The sequence below is a fragment of the Pelecanus crispus genome, chromosome 9 (genome assembly GCF_030463565.1).
Source record: "Pelecanus crispus isolate bPelCri1 chromosome 9, bPelCri1.pri, whole genome shotgun sequence".
In the NCBI taxonomy this organism is placed as follows: domain Eukaryota; kingdom Metazoa; phylum Chordata; class Aves; order Pelecaniformes; family Pelecanidae; genus Pelecanus; species Pelecanus crispus.
This window is the reverse complement of record NC_134651.1, coordinates 11539536-11557710: the sequence shown is the minus strand read 5'-3', so window position 1 is coordinate 11557710 and position 18175 is coordinate 11539536. Positions and strand designations below refer to the sequence as shown.

General features: G+C 45.4%; 1 protein-coding gene across 2 annotated transcripts in view; it reads left to right on the top strand.

The window, feature by feature from the left end:
• Positions 1-603: 603 nt before the first annotated feature.
• Positions 604-18175, top strand: part of AP2M1 (adaptor related protein complex 2 subunit mu 1) — a 30419-nt gene continuing 12847 nt past the window's right edge. For both annotated transcript variants that reach the window (XM_075716497.1, XM_075716498.1), the window contains exons 1-2: positions 604-645; positions 14021-14133. In XM_075716497.1, the coding sequence (XP_075572612.1) occupies positions 14060-14133 (74 nt within the window). In that variant the 5' untranslated portion in view covers positions 604-645; positions 14021-14059. The remainder of the gene's footprint in view (positions 646-14020; positions 14134-18175) is intronic.

Below are 18175 nucleotides of genomic sequence, written 5' to 3'. Positions count from 1 at the left end.
CCCGGCGCGGGGCCTGGCCGTGGGCGCTCGGTGCTCCCCAGCTCTCCCGTCTGCAGCAGGCACGCTGCGGCGAGAACCGGGGGCAGGCCTGACGGCGGGGGCCAGCCCGACGGCGGGGGCCGGCCCGGCGCTTGGCGGAGCCCCCCTCGGCAGCGGTGCGAGGAGGCGGGGCGGGCGAGCCCCGGGGGCGCCTGTGCGCGGGGCCAGCGCCCGGGGCGGTGCTGGGGCGGTGGGAGCCAGCAGCCCCGTGGAAGGGCACGGAGCCTTCGGGCCTCTACGCGGGGAGAGCAGCCTCCCTGCCCGGGCACACCCCTGTGCCCTACGGGTGGTCCCCGCGCGGACCGGGGAGGAGGGGCGGCCCCGCGCCCGGCGCTCGCCCCTCGCCCTCGCTACCGCCCGGACTACAGCTCCCGGCGCGCCCCGCGCCGCAGGACTACAGCTCCCGGCAGGCTCCGCGCGGCCCCGCCCTTCCCGCCCCCGCCGAGCGGCGCCGCAGGGGGCGCATGCGCGGCGGGGGCGGGGCGCCGGTGGGGCATGCGCGGCGAAGGCGGCTCTGCAGTGATAGTGGGGGCGCGGGGCGAAAGGGGGGGCGGCGGCCGCCATCTTGGGCCCTGGGCAGTGAGCGGCGGCGGCGGGCAGCGGCAGGTGAGGTGCCCGGGGCTGTCCTCCCGCTCCCCGGTGGGGCGTGCGGCCCGCTTCCCTTCTCTGGGCGGCTTCCTGCGGCGGGGCTCGCTCTGCGACCGCACCCGCTCTGCGATCCGCGGCCGGGCGGTGGCCGAGCTGCCGTGGGTGGCGGTGCCCTCGGCTCGCCGGGGGTGGGGGTTCCCGGGCCTGCCCTGCGGGGCGCGGCGTAGCCCTGACAGGCTTGCGGGGGGGGCCTCCTGCGGGGCGGGGTACCTCCCTGGCTGCCCTTGAGGAGGGGAGCGGAGGTGCCCCCCGGAGCCGGGCTGCCCTTTGCGGAGCTCTGTGGGCGGGAAGCGGGGCTCCCCGGGGGGGCTTTCCCTCAGCCCCCCGTGAAGAGGTGCTGGACGACCCCAGCCCCGCTGGAGCTGGCTCATCCGCTCGCACGTTGCTTAGGGGTGAGGGGGTTTGTTAATTGCTTGTGTTAATTCGCTGTCTGTCCAGCATAGCTGTCTGGAGTGGCAGTCTTGCGGTGCTGAACCGGCTGAGGGTGGGGACGGAGTCAGGCTCTGTGTAGCACAGGACGCCTGGGGAAGGCCTGCACTGATGTGCTAGGTCAGCCTGAGCAAAGGTCTTGTAGTCGGATCAGGCAGGAACTTCCCCCCAAATTATTTGCCTGTACTACTGATACAAACCTGAATTAGCTAGGTCATGGTTTGCACTCTCTAGCTTCCTCTCTGGAAAACCTGCTGAGGCAGAACATAGCGCTGCTGATGCTAAACTGTGCTTGTTCTGAGGCTTAAAACGGGCTCTTATCCAACGGCTCTTCTAGATGCGTTTCCACTTCCATTCTTCCCTGGGCTAGGTTTTTGGATTCAGTAAAGCTGCAGGAAACACAGACCGTGTTTATCATCCAGTGCAGCTGACCTCTCTCCCCACTAGGAAATGACTTGCTTTTGATCTGGTCTTTTCCCCATGAGCTGTGTGATTCCATGATCTGTTTTCTGCTTGCTTTAGTATGACAAGGCTGCTATCAAGTTTTAGCCTCAGGCTGCCAAAATCTGAGCCTGGAACTTTCCCAGATACGTGAGTCTGGATGGCTTCTGTGGCTCAGAAGTCTAGGTATTACAGGTTTCTAACTGCATACAGGCTCACGTGGTGTCTTGTTGGGCAACGGTTGCTTGAATGCTATCAGATCTGTAGCTACTGTTTTTTCCTATAGTAAAAGCTGTACTTGTCCCTGTGAGTTTTGCTTGGAGGGACAATCTCTAATCTGAAGAGATGCTGCCAAACTGCCTATTTCCATATTTTCCCTGTCAGAAGGGAGGCATCACTTCTCTTCTGTAGGAAGTACCATGTTACTGACATCTAGTGACAAAGATACCTGGCGTTCTTTGGGCTGCAAACTGGCCATGTTCAGGGAGAGCATGTGAGATATCTTTGAAGGGCATGATGGCCGGCTGCTTCTTCCTCCTGAGAGAGCACAATTCTGGCATTTGAAGAGCTGAGTCTTGAGGCTGTGAAGGGTTACATCTTGAGTTCTTTGAAGCACAGATGACTGGAAGTGCACTCTGGTTTGATAGTATCTCATTTTTTTGATGGAATGGGAACAATCACTAAACAAAATGGGTTTTGTAAAGAAACTTCCTGTGACTCCAGTTAAACTTTTCTTGTCTCATCCCTGCATCAAGAAATGATAAAGCAAAGACTGTATTTTGCAGCGCAACATCTTGCACTGGTTTTCTAAGCTTATACTACTAAAGACCGTTAGAGTATTTAAAGGCTGTTTGTAAGGTTAAGTGGTGGATGGACAGAAGTACAGCCTGGGGTGCCAATATATAATTGGTCTGCATGGCAGAGTCAGCTCCTCTCCTTTAGTGAATGACCTACAGAGCCAAAAGTTACTAGCAAGCCATGTATTATTTTAATCTCAGCAGGAGGTTGGCAGCTCAGCTAAAATCTTGCAGGCTGGGGCACAGAATGTGAAATGCAGTTATCCGCTCTACAGTAATAGTAGAGAGAGAAACACTGGCAAGTCAGGGCACCTAGACCATTACTGGTCTGCAGAATATAAGCTCTTACTCAAGCTGCCATCCATGTCTCTAACCTCTTCTGTTAGAAGATTAATAGAATGCAAGTCACTGTTCAGGTTTCTAGCTCAAGAGTGAAAAGCAAGTAGAAGTTGCTTCAGACTGACTTTAAAACTGTATTGTGAGAACTGGTAGAAATGGAGGAAGCCATTGGGGCTGTTCAGATAAGGCTGGACTCAAGGTGGAAAGGTGTGTTAAATGCTGTTCCTGTGATGTTTTGCCAGAGTAAGGGAGCTTCTTGTGTTTCCCTGTGTCAGTATTTATCTCTTGTTATTCTTTAGACTGGCTGTGTGCAGCATGGCATGCACAGGTAGGCTGTAGGAGAGCCTGGTAAGCGTTGAACATGCTTCTCTTCCTCCCCGCTGGTTATAGGGATTTATGAGATTGGGTTTAAAATAGGAACGGTTTCTCTGAAACTGATGGGTTTATCTCAGTAGCTCTTTAGCTCACGGTATGCCTCTTAATTAAATTATGCAGCCAGTCTTCCCCAGGATGAAGCGATTGCAGCTACTCTTGTTTAAAACCAAGTGCAGCCCATGGCCTCCTGGAAAGTGGCTAATGCAGCCCTCTAAGCAAAGCTTAGATGCTTGGATTAGCTGGTGGATTGATGACATCATTGTAAGCCTTAAGCCTTTTGGTTTGTTAATGGCTAGCGCTGGCCTGAAAGGACTGGTGTTCTGAATAACTCCAGTTTGCCAGAGCAGCCTGACTAATCCCTCTCCTACTTCAACTGTTGTCACTTGTCCAAGATCATACTGATTTCTGGAATGCAGAAATTTTTACAGTTGGTGATTTACTCTCAGCCCTCTGGGTGAGAGCTGCAATACCTCTCCTGGTTTCTTCCTGGATGAGAACTCTAGCAGCTAATGTACCTTGAACTGCTTAGTTAGATAAGCTCATTAATGCACAAAAGTCTTACTGTTAAGTCAGAACCCAAACTTTCTTTTAATAGACTACTAAATGGGTTGGTTGCTTTACACCAGCTTATTAACTGACTTGTAATTGCTGTTTCCTAGATGTGCTGTGTAGATTAGAGAAATAAGCATTCCTGTTTTCATTCAAACTAAGTGATGTCTGTTCTGTGGGAAACTTCTCGCCCCTTAATGGGAGTGACAAAGCCCAGAGTATCTTGGTCTTGGGCTCGCTACTGATCATCTTGTGTTTATTTGTACCCTGTACTTGATGGCACAGGAAACTCGATGAAGGTAACAGCTTGTTTCACAGTGGGGCTGTCGCCAAAATGGCTTTGCAGATGAGCAGGAGTCCTCTCAGCTCTGCTGATCAAGCCTCAGTGGCTTGATCTGTCAGTGTCTGAGTTGAACGTAACTGGCAGACCATGTCACGTGCTTATTTTCACCAACTGTAGTGCTAGACTCTTCTGGAGAGGTATCTCTGTAGTGAGAATAGCACCCACACAGCTGGCTTAGTAAAATACAGCAGTAAAATACACACCCAAAGGCATGTCCTAAAATGAATGGACAAATGCACTCAGCGCTATCAGGATGCTACCAGTGCTTGCCAAACCCTAAGGCTGTTGGTGCTTGGGTGGTAATGTGAAACGGTAATTATTGTTAGGGGCAGTGTAAGAACTCCTGTCCCTGCTGTCAGGCAGCTCCTGAGCATTTATTCTTGAGCTGCTGATTACCATTCTACCTCTGAAGAGAGAACATAGAGGATTTGCTGAGCAGACCTGCCATGATAGTGGCCAGGCCTGGCTCAAGAGTTCAGCAGCTTCTGCCTGCACTGAACTTAAAGAAACTGGTGTGGGAGGATACAGACTACTGCATTTGCTCTTTCCTGAGGCAAAAAATACCAATATATGCCCAAAGTTTATGGTGGCTCCAGTACCATTAGGCTGTAGACACATTGCTAATGACAAGTCTTAGGAGGAGCGGCTGAGTGAACTGGGGTTGTTTAGCCTAGAGAAGAGGAGGCTGAGGGGAGACCTTATCGCTCTCTACGACTACTTGAAAGGAGGTTGTAGTGAGGTGAGTGTTGGTCTCTTCTCCCAAGTAGTTAGTGATAGGATGAGAGGAAATGGGCTCAAGCTGTGCCAGGGGAGGTTTAGATTGGATATTAGGAAAAATTTCTTCACGGAAAGAGTAGTCAAGCATTGGAACAGGCTGCCCAGAGAGGTGGTGGAGTCACCATCCCTGGAAGCGTTCAAAAAACGGGTAGACGTGGCACTTTGGGATGTGGTTTAGTGGACATGGTGGTGTTGGGTTGATGGTTGGACTGATGATCTTAGAGATCCTTTTCAATCTTAATGATTCCCAGTTTTTGCTTTCATTAAAAAATAATCCAGCCACCAAGCCAGGAAACATGAAATTGCTACTCTACCCTTAATTTGTTTAGTAGTGGTCTTGGTAATGTTAGGTTAATGGTTGGACTGGATGATCTTAAAGGTCTTTTCCAACCTAAACGGTTCTATGACATGTTCCCTCCAGACAGTGTGTCATTCTTCTAGAGCTAGGACAAACATCTCTTGCCTGGATGTGAAGCTGTAGTTGCTGCAGCCATGTTGACTTGTACCACTGCAGAAAACTGACTAACAATTCACTGTTTTTCCTAAGCAATTAATTTGAGCAAATCAGCTTTTTTTTTTTTTCCATTTTCATTTGTGCAAATGCAGTTACAAAAGGCAGACAACTGTGTTTTGAAGTTTGTGATGTAGGTTGAAGCTGGCAGTGTTCCTGCTGGTGCAGGGAAGGATTAGTGATCTATGTGGTGTCACCTGAAAGACTTCAGGTTATGGGACAAATGTATTGGAGAAGGTCACTTGTTTGAATGTCTGTATATCTGGGATTTAGGCTAGAATTCAGTTTTGTCTTTCATACCCTAATGAACAGATGACTGTGGTACTACAGTGGTGTCTTGTTACTGGTGTGATGCTATGGCTTCTCAAGTAGAGAGGCCATGGGAGGCTAATGCAGTGGACAAAGACTGGAGAATTGGTACTGTTTGCTGTGGTGTTTCTGGAAGAGTTGTTGCAGATATGAACAAATCGCTGCAGAGGGAACAAACTATGCTTGTTAGTCTGTTCCTTAGGTCTGCCTTGTTTAGTCTAAGGAAGCTCCGTGCTGTATGTTGTTCATTTTTTTTACAGCTGTTCTAGATCAGAATCCACGAAGAGGCAATGGAAGTGTAAGGCTGGGCTCTTACATGCTGCAGGAGGGAGCTGGTGAATCTTCACGTGCTAAATGCAGGTTTAGTGCATCATCTCACTAGGTAGCTCCCAGTTCAGCCACTTGTTGCATCCCAGAACGTGTGAAGCTACTGACAGCCCAGCAACAGGATCCTGCTGCCTGAGCATGTGCTCCTGACTGCACTCATACATTCCAAGTGTGTGGCACAACATGGGTCTGAAAGGGCAAAGTTTGATGGCTTTTGGAGAGCCACCTGTCTTTAGGTCAGGCCTAATAAATAGAGCATTTTCCATCTATGATGGAATCGGTGGACAAAAACAAGTTTTGAGATACTGTGCTCTGTTGCATCTTTTATCTTTCTCTGGACTCCCTTGGTCATGGTCTGCAACTAACCTGCTGCAGACAGGCTTCTGGGGCTTTGTGTAACGTGTCATGATGGTTTGAGAGAGGGATACTCCCTAATGCACATCCCCTGCACAGCATGAGCAGTGACATGATTTGAGACGAGTATGCTTGATTCTTTTAAGAAGGTGCATGTTACCGTGTCAGTCATTGTAGGTCCAGCTAATCCTGTTGCTTCTCAGTTATGTAACTACTGAAATGCATTCAAATCTACATCCCAGCATTTCATTTTTATACATGTTCTTTTTTTTGTAGCTGTCTGTCTTAATGTTGTAACTTTGCCACAGTTGCTATAAAGGTGTATCTTAATGCTCTCATTTTCACTTGAGTGGAAGGGCATTCTGGAAAGCCATTTCCATGTAGCCTTAACTCCTAGTGGGTTTATAAGCATGTTATAAGTATGTGTTCTGTCTATGATGCTCTTCGTGATCCTTTTCCTTTCTATTTATGGGTTGAAATAGAAGTATATGGGAATGTGAGTACTTGGCAGCAGAGTAGGAAGTGTACTGGCCTTAGGTATTTGTAGGAGCAGCATTCAGGTGTTAGATCTTGCTCCTACCCCAGTAGCTAGCTGCTTGAAGAATGCAGAGTGTATTGGGAAAGGACTGTTGTTCCTAAATGGAGGTGATTAGTCACCAGCTGGTGTGAATTCAGCATACACATGGGTCTTCTCTGTATGTTAACTAGAATAAATCCATAACTAAAAAACAGGGCTGTAGCTAGCAGTGTGGAGCAGGTTGCCATATGTTCAAGCCAGTGAAACAGAAGGAGTGAAGCTGCAAAGCTCTGAAAATGCAGTTGACGGACCATTAACCCAAAGGCTTCAGCTAGAGTTACCTTGGTTTCCAGACACTTAATGATAAACAGTTGAAGAAGCGATAGGCTTTGCTCTTAAACTGTATCTTCCAGTGAGCTATTAGCCTGAGGAAACTCAAAAACAGTGTAGGGCAAGCTCCCTAGAAAAGGCTGACTGGGGAGAAGAGTAGAATGAGTCATTGAAAGCTGATTGAGCAATGCTGGGAAGCTTTCTGAGTCATGTTGCTTATGCACAGTGAGCAGATGAACCCATCTCCTGTGGTGGATTTCTTATTCTGGGGCCTTCTGATTCCAGCAGCCATGAGTCATTGAATGTCAGTTTCAAATTAATTTGAGCCCTGTTCCCTGCAGTTCTTAACCATTGCAAGTGCTAGGATCTTGCATTTTCAAAGCTGATCTGAAAACTATTCATTATTTAAAAATGTGTGGAAGATCATACCTAGTCTGAACTGTACCACTAAGAACCTCATTCTAGTTGCAGTGTAACCTTGAAATAGTTGAAATGAGTGTCTGTGAAACTTGTACCAAAACACAAATGAGGATCAAAACAAAGCAGGCTTATATTCACTACAGCCACTTCAAGGAGAGCTATTGTCATCCTAAAGAGCCATTCTTCTTGCTAAGCTTTAAGCAACTTTCTTTTGCATGCTGCCCTTTGTATAGCATTCCTCTCATCTGTTCATATATCTCTGGGCTAGTCATTCCACCTCTTGAGTTTCCAGCTGTGTGGACATGCTCCCATTAGCTGAAGAAAGTAACTCTGTAGTGGGGAGGGAGTGTGGTCATGCTGATCTTGTGTCTGGGAGGCATGTAATGGAAGGCTTGAGCAGAAGACTGGAATGTTGTCATGGGCAAATTTGGTGAAGGCTTGCTGAGAGAACGGCACTGCACCAAACCAAACTTGCTGTAAGCTGCGTTGATGCTGTTGTGCTGTCATGCTTCTGATGCCTGGAACTCTTCAGGATGCTGGACTGCAGAAGTTGAGCAGAGCAAGGAAGATCTGCTTATAATTGTGTTAAATACCTTGTGCACTTGAGACCTCTTTGGTCCCTGATGTCATTAGATGGGAGTGCAGTAAGAGGTTTATACTGCGCATGTCCTTCCACTACCACAGAGACCTGATGGATAGCTGGTACAGTTGGGTTAGTCATCTAAAACTGTTTCATTGTATTCACTGTCCTTAGCCCATTTGACTTTGCTTGGTACCTGGAAACACTTTACCAATTGCCTGACACAAATCGAGTTAGGTAAATTACACTTAAATGTGAATTCAGGTTTAATTTGTAGAGCTGTAGAATTGTGGGTTCTTTTCAGGCTTGAGGAGAATCATAACTGGTGTGGAGGCAAACTGCTACTACCTGTGAAATAATGCTGGTGCGTATTTCTCAGGTATATTTATGCTGGTAGGCTGCCATTATAAAACAAACTGGTCCTGATCCTGTGGCTAAATCTGTAGTAAGTGAAGCTACCTTCAGGTGTTAACCAGGGGTTCATATGGCACAGACAGTCCCTTTCTGACTTTGAGCAAGTTCAATATCGAGTTGCATCACCAGTGTAGCATGGCTAGTATGCATCAGCTGGTTGGTGGCAAATCTCTCTGCATGCTCCTATTTTGTAGCAAATGAGGATTTGCAATAAGAGCAGTCCTGGGGCTGGCGGTGTAGATATGAGCATATTCAGAGTAGTAAGGGCAAAGGAGGTCAAAAATGGCATAGAGGTGCAGTGATGGGACTGTAAAATGGCATGCTAAATTCAAGGTACATAGAAGTAAATTGGTGCATATAGCAGGTAGGTGGATTAGGGAGCAAAGGCAATTCTAGCTTCACCTGTAGTGTGGTTAATCGCCTTGAAGACCAAATTCAGTGTGATCTTGGAGTTAGATAATGAAATCATTACCTTCTTGCTGGGTGGTAGTTTAAAAATATAAGTTAAATATCAAGAACCAATAGGAAAAGATCAAAGCAGGATATATATGATTGTCATATTGTCTATATCCTGGTTTGCTCACATCTTGAATAACTTGTTCAGTTTTGCACTCACTTCCAGAAGGAAAATATTTAGAGGAAGGCAATTTCTTTGTGAAGAGCAACTGAGTAAGGTGGGAACATCTCAATCTGGGAAAGGGGCAATGAAGGCAGTGAAGATCTGCAAAATCCTGAGTGACCTGGAGATAGAGTATGGGGGCTAGTTCTAAATTGCTTCTTCCTGCACTTGAACTGGAAGCCATTAAACAAAGATGGGGGAAGGAAGAAAAAGCAGACTTAGAAAGGAGGGTGTTTTATACAGCAGTTATAAAACTGTAGAATTTGTTTTTTGCCATGGGATGCAGCTAATGCAGAAATTCGAGAGGAAACTGGGCAAATACTTTAAAGAAATCCATTGAGAGTTCTAAAATAAACAAGCTATTGCAGGGGGATCTCCTGGGGAGTGTTTTCTTGACCTGTCCTTACTGTTACCTGACTGTCCCTTTATTGCTGACCTCGGAGACAAGCCACTGAGCTAACAGATCATCAGCATGAACCAATGTGGCTCTTCAATGTGCAAATGAAGCTGGTTAGGTTAGGAGCTAACTGTGAATGGAAAGTTTGAAGCCTGAACTCAGCTCCCAGTATATTTGTATAAGGAAGAAGCCTAGCATTTCTCTGCATTGACAAAGAATTTTTTGAAGACTAAAAGCACTTGAATCTTGCTGTATCTACTCTCCATCTAACATCTTTTTACTAACGTATAAGATAAGCAAGCAGTTGAATCTGCTGCCTAGTGCTGTGATGCTTAAAAATGCTGATATTTTTGCCTGTAACTTAAGTGAAGCTATTACAGAACATGTTCTAACCTAACACATGAGAAAGCATAGCCTCATTATCTCAATCAACATTTAAAGTTTGTAGATCTTCCTAAGAGAAGGCTTTTAATTTCCAACACAAAGCTTGATCAGCAGTCTTCTACATGTTTTATAGTAATGCAGTAAATACTCAAATCAAGGCTTTTTCAGAAAGCGATTGGCTTGTCATGCTAGCAAGAGGCTTTGTCTTGTATATGCTATGTGTCTGATCCTGTTGCTCATCAAAGCAGACATTTCCTTTATGCTAAATATAGTGAAACAAGTAACTTAAGCAGCATTAAAACCCAAGAGGCAGATTATTTTCTTTTACAACTAGGATGTGCTTTCTAGGAATCTTCTGGAAAGGGTTTGTAGGATTCATATGATCCAGCTTTGACCAGTTGCATAAGCTTCCAGGAAACTTCTATATAATGTTAAGTCTTAAAGAGGATGCAGGAACTCTGCTTCACCTTTGGTAGCAATAGTCCATATCCAAATGTGGAAGCCAGCACTGTAGCAGTATGGAAAAAATACTAATTAGGAAGGAATTTCCTAGAGCAGGCAACAGATTGCTCTCGTCATAATGGTTTTCTTTTTTTTTTTTTTTCCCATCATTTGGCCTGTGTGAATGACATTTCAAATGTTTGCTGAATTAACCGCTTCAGCATCTGCCAGACTTGTTGGGCAACTGTATTCAAACAGATGTTCTCCATGTTTTGGGTTCTAGTCCTGCATGTTATCTTTTAGTGGCCTCCTGCATGCCTCTTACAGCCACATGTGTTTCATGTAAGTAGTTATGACTCTGTGGTACAGCCACTTCCTTAAATTTGAGAACCTGGTTTTGTTCTGTTGACCAACAGGGTTGTCTCTGTCTCCTGGCATGGGGATGCTGGCCTTGCTGCCAACTATGCCATGTAGCCTTGGTCCCCCTACGTGGGACAGTGAGGAGCTACAGGCAGCTTTTCCCACTCTGTAACTACATGGGAATCTCAGACTGTGTGCTCCCTCTGTCTTAACAGGTTTAGTCATCCTGGAAGTAAATGGAATACTTGTATCCTGAAGTTATAAAGTGTCATTAATGGAAATGGAGGAAAAACATATTTGAAAACCTTTTCTGTGCTAGATGGAGTCTCAGACATCAAAAAAATGTTGATGACAGTGCCACGTGAAGCCACTGACAAGTGGCAGGAGGCAGCCTGTTAATAGCAAGAGACACTCAACCAGCAGAATGTGGGAGTAAAAGCCAGGAAACTCACTACTGAGCTTTGGGGAAACTGCTTGTCTGTCTGTTTCTCACTGTTTTGACTTAACAACTGACATTTTGATTCTTTTTCCTTTTAATGAGCAGAAGCAGGCATCCGGTAGCTGAAGACCCATAGCAAAGAAGTATGTGTAATGTTAGTCTCAGAGGACTCATTAGGTGTGGCTTAAATTTCATAAGCCTTTACACCAATATTTTTAAGTGGTTTTTTTTTGTCTTTCTGAAATTAAAAGTAGTGGCTGCACTATAAATCTTGTTTTAGCACAGAACTCATGTCTGCAGGTAGCTCCTTCAAATAGGCAGCTGCTTTAGTTTCTTGAACATAAATTCTAGAGGATATGTTACTCCTAACACTCCAGGCTTCTTCTACCCTGGAGGTCCTTTTGTTCCTCTTGTGTATATTGCTTTTGTATTCTTTTTTTTTTTCCTGACCTTTGATGATCTGAGACTAGGTCATCTTAACTTAATTTTTGCTGTGTTCCTGACATATCAGTTCACTGTCAGCAGCTGTCTCTAGGCTAGCTTCTCCCTATCCTTTCCACCCACCCCAGACAAGTGGGTGTAGGCTAACCCACCCTAACTGCAGTGTGGAAATGGTTGGTTATCTAATGCTCTGCAGTGCCAAAGCTGAGAAATACCTATGTGATCATCCCAAGACCTAGTCATGAAGAAATACCCTATTGTATTTGTAGTGCTGTTCTCTGGGTGAAGCCAACCAAGCAGTTGCTAGAGTGGGTATTATGACTTAAACCGAAGTGAATAGGAATGTACATGACTACAGGAATGGGATCTGGTAAAGTAGCTGTATGTTTAAAAAAAAAAAGAAAAAACAAAATAAAATCAAACTGTCTTCTGCCTTGGTAACATCTACCCACTTTGTAGTTCTCTTCAAAACAATCTTCCTTTAAAGAAAGATAAGATTAGCAGTTTAAGAGGGTAACTTCTGAGGCACTAGCCCCCAATTAAACTGGCTTATGGTTGAGATCTCCCATTCCAATGGCACCTTGTGGCCAGGCTGCTCCCAGTTTGGACTCTGAAGTGTTACTCAGTCCTTCTGCTAGGGATCAGCAAAGGCTGTAACGTTGCTACATAAAAGTTATTTTTTTGAACAAGCACTCCAGATGCCAAAGATCAAGTAGCTTAGCTTAAGTAACTACAATGACCCCATTCCTCTGATCACCTTTTATGCAGTATCCATACATCTTGAATGCAAGATGCTAGAAATTAGGTGCGAGGACTCTTGCTGAAGACATTCATTCCAAGCTGTGAAAGCAGTTAAAACATAACTATATATAGAGTCCGTGTGTATTGTAGCAGTTGCCCATCACCCTTTGCTGTATTAAACCAGTGAGCTGCTTTTGGTCTCACAGCTGCACTGTTGCTGGTATGTGGATAACAGATACTCTGAATGAGCTGTTGTCTCAAGCTTACCTGGCTAATGACAACTGCTGGCTCTCTGTATCTAGTTATTAATGCAGCCTGTACTACTAAGCAGCTATGATCCTAAGCAGATCTGTGTTGTGTTTTGTCAAGATGCTGCTTAAATAATCCTTATCCGCAAACATAGTGGTTAGAAAAGTTGAATTACTGCACCGACTAAATCAATAGTTGCTACTGTGTAACCATTGTCTCTTTAAGCTCAGCAGTCTTCCTCGGCTTTTGTAAAAGTGGTCATAAACCAAGGTGTACTTGCTGCTAAGAACCCCCTGCTGTATAGTGATAGGCTTGGTCGCATCTCAAACACTTGCGTGAACTGTGTGCAAAAAGCCTAACTAAGAATTGAATCTGATTTGCATCTTGGTCATTGGGGAGATAGACACTTTATAGTAGAAATAAAGGGTCTTTGATTTGCTTGTAGTTCCAGGCCTGTGTTTTTTCCTCACATTCAGGGGATAGGCCAGATGCTACTAATACTTGAGGCTTGACCCATTCGTGCTGATGAATGGAATGAGAAGTAAGCCTGCATCTATTTCAGTGCTAATTTTAATCTTCAGTCCTGGCTACAAATTGCAGTTCACATTCAGAGCCTCATGTGTTATAGGATGCATGGTAGCTGTATGTACTCACCTAGACCTAAGCTCCTGAGTTGGTTCAGACAAGCTCAGGAAGTCACTCAGCTGGGCCTCTGTCAAGATTCCTGCAGTGGTTCCTTAGGTCTGGAGCAAGGCTGTTGGCTCCCAGTGGGCTTCCTCATTGAATCCTTGTTATCATGTACCCCAGAGGGGCAGTTCTGCAGCAGACATGAGGGAATGCTGATCTGGAGAGACTGGTGTGTAGTTAGGGGCATAGGTCTGTCGTCATACATACAGTCCGTACTGTGCATTGGGAACACACGCTTTTCCATATAAAATCCCAGCAGATCAAAAAGTATGATCTGTAACTGCAGCAATAAGGCTACTTCCCTCCTCTCCAGAATAAAATGCTGTTTCTAATAGTCCTTTATAAGTAAGGAGCTCTGTACTCTCCTCTCCAGGAGGTAAGCAAGGGGCAGGCAGTTGCTTCCAGCATCCAAGCTGCTCCTGAGTCGCTACCTGCCCTACTGGGCCTCAGCCATGTGCTAGCCTGGCCAGATGTAACAAGGTAAATTAGGTGAGGTAGCCCGCACCATCAGGCTTTCAGGAATATCTCAGAGCATGCCTTGTCCGTCCCTGCAATCTGCTGGAGTTCATTACTCCTGTGGCATCAAGATGTGTGCTATCAGGTCCTCACCACCACAGGTATTGTAAGAATTGTCTTCTGGTTGAGGATGTGTGTGACAAAAGGTGTCTGTGCCCTGGCTAGTAGCCAGCAGGTGTCAAAGTCTGTGCCTACTGTACTGCTTGTTGCCATGCAACCAACTGATATATGCCCTCTCTTGCTTCAGGTCTTAAGCAACATGGGAAGAAAAGACTAAAGTTCCATCATGATCGGAGGCTTATTCATCTATAATCACAAAGGAGAGGTTTTAATCTCTCGAGTCTACCGGGATGACATTGGGTAAGTGCTTCTGTTGCATCCCTGGTCTTTGCACTTCTGTCTCATTTTGGTGTGGACAGCAACCCAGAGCTGCTTTGTTCTGCATTAGCTGTGCATGCATGTAAGACTGCAACTCAACTTGCTGCTCTAAGCTTAGAAAAAAAAAAAGTTTGTTAAGCCCTGGTCACCTACAGATGGTAGTAAAGGATGGCCTGCAGGTAAACCTGGGACTTGGATGATAGAGATCAGGCTGTTACTCCAAATGCTTCAGGAATGTGGACTGCCACTGTAATTGTTAAATCTTTACAGGAGCAGTAATGTGGGAACTGTCTGCCAGGAACTAAAACCAGGGCTCTGAATTAGTTTCAGACACGGATGTCTAGCATCAAGTACAGGCATGCAGAAGACTTTCTGTGGTCTTGGAAAGTTATGTCTACAAGCAGTCTCATAGTAACCATGGATGTACACTTAAAGCTGGCATTCTGTCTGCCAACTTTGTATGGCAGCCTTGTATGTGAAAAGCTTATATTCATTGGGTAATTAAAGTTGTGGGAAGCACTGAAAGCCTTCAGTAGATTGTAGGTGTCTTGTTGCACTTCATACAGGTGTTATGATACTCACTTAGACTGGATCTGTACAATCCTTAGGCTGCTAGTTCCACGCAGGCAGCTTACTAAAAATTTGGTGTCTCAGGCAGTGGATAGTGCTGTGAGGAACCCAATATCAAGTGATGATGATGCTTTTGACTGAAAACCTTAAGTAGCTTTCTTGCACAACAGTACTCTTCCTAGTGGGTTTTCATTAGCATTAGGTGGAAGTTAGTAATTGAAGTTAACAGAGTCAAAACATAGCTAATGGAATCAGGGCTGTGGTAGGTGTTAATTCAAAGCCCAATGAGAGAGATCCTTCTGGCCAGTTTAGGAAAAAATAGCTTGTACCAGGCCTCCACAGTCAATAGTGGTAGGATGTGCTGCGAAATAACTTGTTGCCATGAATTACAAAAAGCTGTCATCCAGTCTGCCTTCAGACTGCTCTAGTCTGGAGAGTGTGTCCCTTCTGGTTATGGATTGTCTAGTGGAGGTTAAAGTTGAGGTAGAACTATAGTTAGTCAGGGCTTGCACTGTTTCATTAATGGAGTAGCAGTCAACACAGTGTCTGTAATAAGACTTCACGTAACACCTAACAAGCTTTAAATCTCTTGGCTTGTTCTAAGTCAACTAAGGCAGACTAAAGTAGCTGCTCTAAGGTTGACTAAGTTATTCCAGGACTTCCACACAGAGCCGAGCCAAGGAAGCATTGTATTTCTGAAGCAGAAAACTGCTGTCTACAAAGTTTTGCCTCTCCTCTGCTGTACTAACTCATTTCAGTCTTGCATACTTGTTAGCTGAAGCTCTTCAGAGCAATTCATATGCCAGATCTGACTTTGTAAAGTTCCTCTAATGAATAGGTATCACAGTGACTGAGCTGAGCCAGTTTGGATTACAGATAAATTTTGAGAATATGTTGGGGGGGGGGGGCGGGGCAGGCACGCTAGGGACACTGTTACTGCAGTTTCTGGCAAAAATTTTTTTTGTGGCTTGCAAACTTAAAGCACTTAAAGATAGGATTGTGCTTCAACTGGTGTTTATTCAAGAAGGCCTTTTAATTTAAAGGGCACTCTGGCTGTGGAGGTGTAAACTGGGGAGTGAAGTAGTTATTTTTAACATAGTGATCTTCTATAGCTTTTTATCTTGGCTCATTCCGCTTGTAAAGTGAGTGAATTGTGTTCAGTACGTGGTAAAGTACTTCCTGCTGGCTAGCCAGGCAAAACTAGAAAATGGGATTTCCTGCCTGATCCTTTCTTAACTTTTTCATTTGGCAAAAGGTGCCAAAAAGATTCAAGTGTTTTCTTTAGGACTTCAGGAGTCAGTGTTCCCTTGAGTGAGATCCTCCAGTCAGTTCCTGTGAAAGTGTCAGTCTTGTGACTTAGGCGGAGCTGGTGCTGGCTGTTAACCAAGCTTGCTCCCAAGGGTGTTGGATTCCTTCTGAAACAGGCCTTCAAACCTGGTTTGGAATTTTTTAGATGTGTAACCTTATAAAACAAGTTGTCTTAAAATGGCTATGTCTCATCTTGTGGTGTAATCAAGTAACTGAGAATCTTCAGCTCTATAGCAAGCAAGTGGAGTTGGATATCTGCCCTTTCCTATTCTGAACACTAGCATCAATACCAGGTCTACTTAAAAGCTTTTAGTATCCTAACCTTCAGAGAGAGGTAGAGAAAGGAATAGCCATGATACTGTAGCTTGTACTCAAGTCTGTAGGAGTTCTGTCTCTAACCAAACAACCAGGTGATAGATTTCTAGAACACTATACAGTTTTTAATTCCTAAATGATAGATCTAAAGTGCTGAGGACTGAGCCCATCCATCTTGTTGGGAGATAGGTTGAATGGGAAATCGGCATAGCTGCTGCCTTTCTTCACGTGGGCTCTGAGCAATTGACCGTTAAGACTCCTTGGTCTTGGCACTTGTCTTTGGCATTCTGAAGCCTCAGCCTGTGTGCTGGGAGAGATTAAAGGTTATCTGTGATTATGAGAACCCCTCTCCTTGCACAGTGTAAGGGTCTAAATAAGCAGATACTAGCTCAAATATTAATGAGCAAAGTGATGGTCAATGAAGAAACCCTTTCCTTAACTTTGTTAAAGGCAGAAGTACCACGAAACTTGGACTTTCTTTGCTTGCAACTTAGAATGGCTTCAGTGCATGTAGTGCATCTGTCCATACAGCAGCTAGCTGCATGCATAAGCAGCCTCTTAAAAAAAAAAAAAAAACCAAACCAAAACACCACTATGTGTTTAATTCAGGATACCATGGAGGGCTCTACTGCGATCTTCAAGTGCCTTGTTCTTCGGGAGAACCTACCTGCATTTAAGAATGTAGCTATTTCATAAAAATAAGCTATTTGAAACTGAGCAGCTTACATGACAAACTGCATGCACTTTAAGCATAATAGGCGTTTGGTTTCTGAGCTTCTAATACATCACTTTGGCTTCATGGCTCTTGATCCTTAAGGAAAAAGTGCAAGCTGGATAGAGCAGTGTCTGAATCTGCAGGATGTGCCATATCTCTCCAGATGTGCTCCAGCTCTATCAAACTTGCTGTGTTTCCTGTTGGCTGGACCAAGCCGGAAAGCATCAACCCAAACAGCTTCAAATGAGAGTACTGTCATAGAAATCCCCACTCAGACTTGCAGCCCTGTTCTGAGGCAGACTGGGAAGAAGATACCTGATACTGCATGGTTGCCAGACAGTGCCTCAGATTGAGGCTTTGGGTTTTTTCCCCCTCCAAAGCCTGCTACATGTATTAGCAGAGCAGACTGGGTATCACTGATGTGATACAGATGCAGCTCATCTGGACTACATGCCCAGTTAGCCCTAAAATTCAGCCAAACACAAGTCTGTCCACGCTGGCAGCCTGACCATGGCATGTCAGCGTTGTGCCTTGCGAGGGCTTCATGGCTGCCACAGCTTGTTACTGTCCATCCAATACCACCTTGGCCTTCTGTGCCCAGGAGCAGGGGGAGGGGGTGCTGTTTGGTCTCTCCTTATCTCTTTGGATTCATTGTGCCTTGTGTGTGTGTGTTTCTAACCCTTTCTCTTGTTGCTGTCACTCCTCCTTTCTCCGCTGGCGCCATTTCTGTCCATCCCATCTCATTGGCTGCTGTAGCAATAGGTAAGAGACGCGTGGTAGGCCATGACTGGCACTGCACAGTGGGCAATTGGTGTGCTAGAAAAGCTTCGCTGACCTGAGGCTTCTCCTCTAGCGTGCACCAGCCTGGTTGCTGGTTCTGGTACTAGTTCTAGTGGGTTAGAACTTGAGGCTGGGAGGGCTAACACTCCAGAACAAGCTGAACTTTCCTTGCAAGGCCTACTGGAGGGGAGGAATGGGGCTTTTAGATACTGTTATTTTATAGTAAATTACTTTCTTACTGAAAAACTAAGGTAGAAATGAAATACTAATTTAACTCAAACTTGCAAACCTTCTGGGGCAATAAAACCTGAGAAGTATGTGAAGGCCAGAATTTTG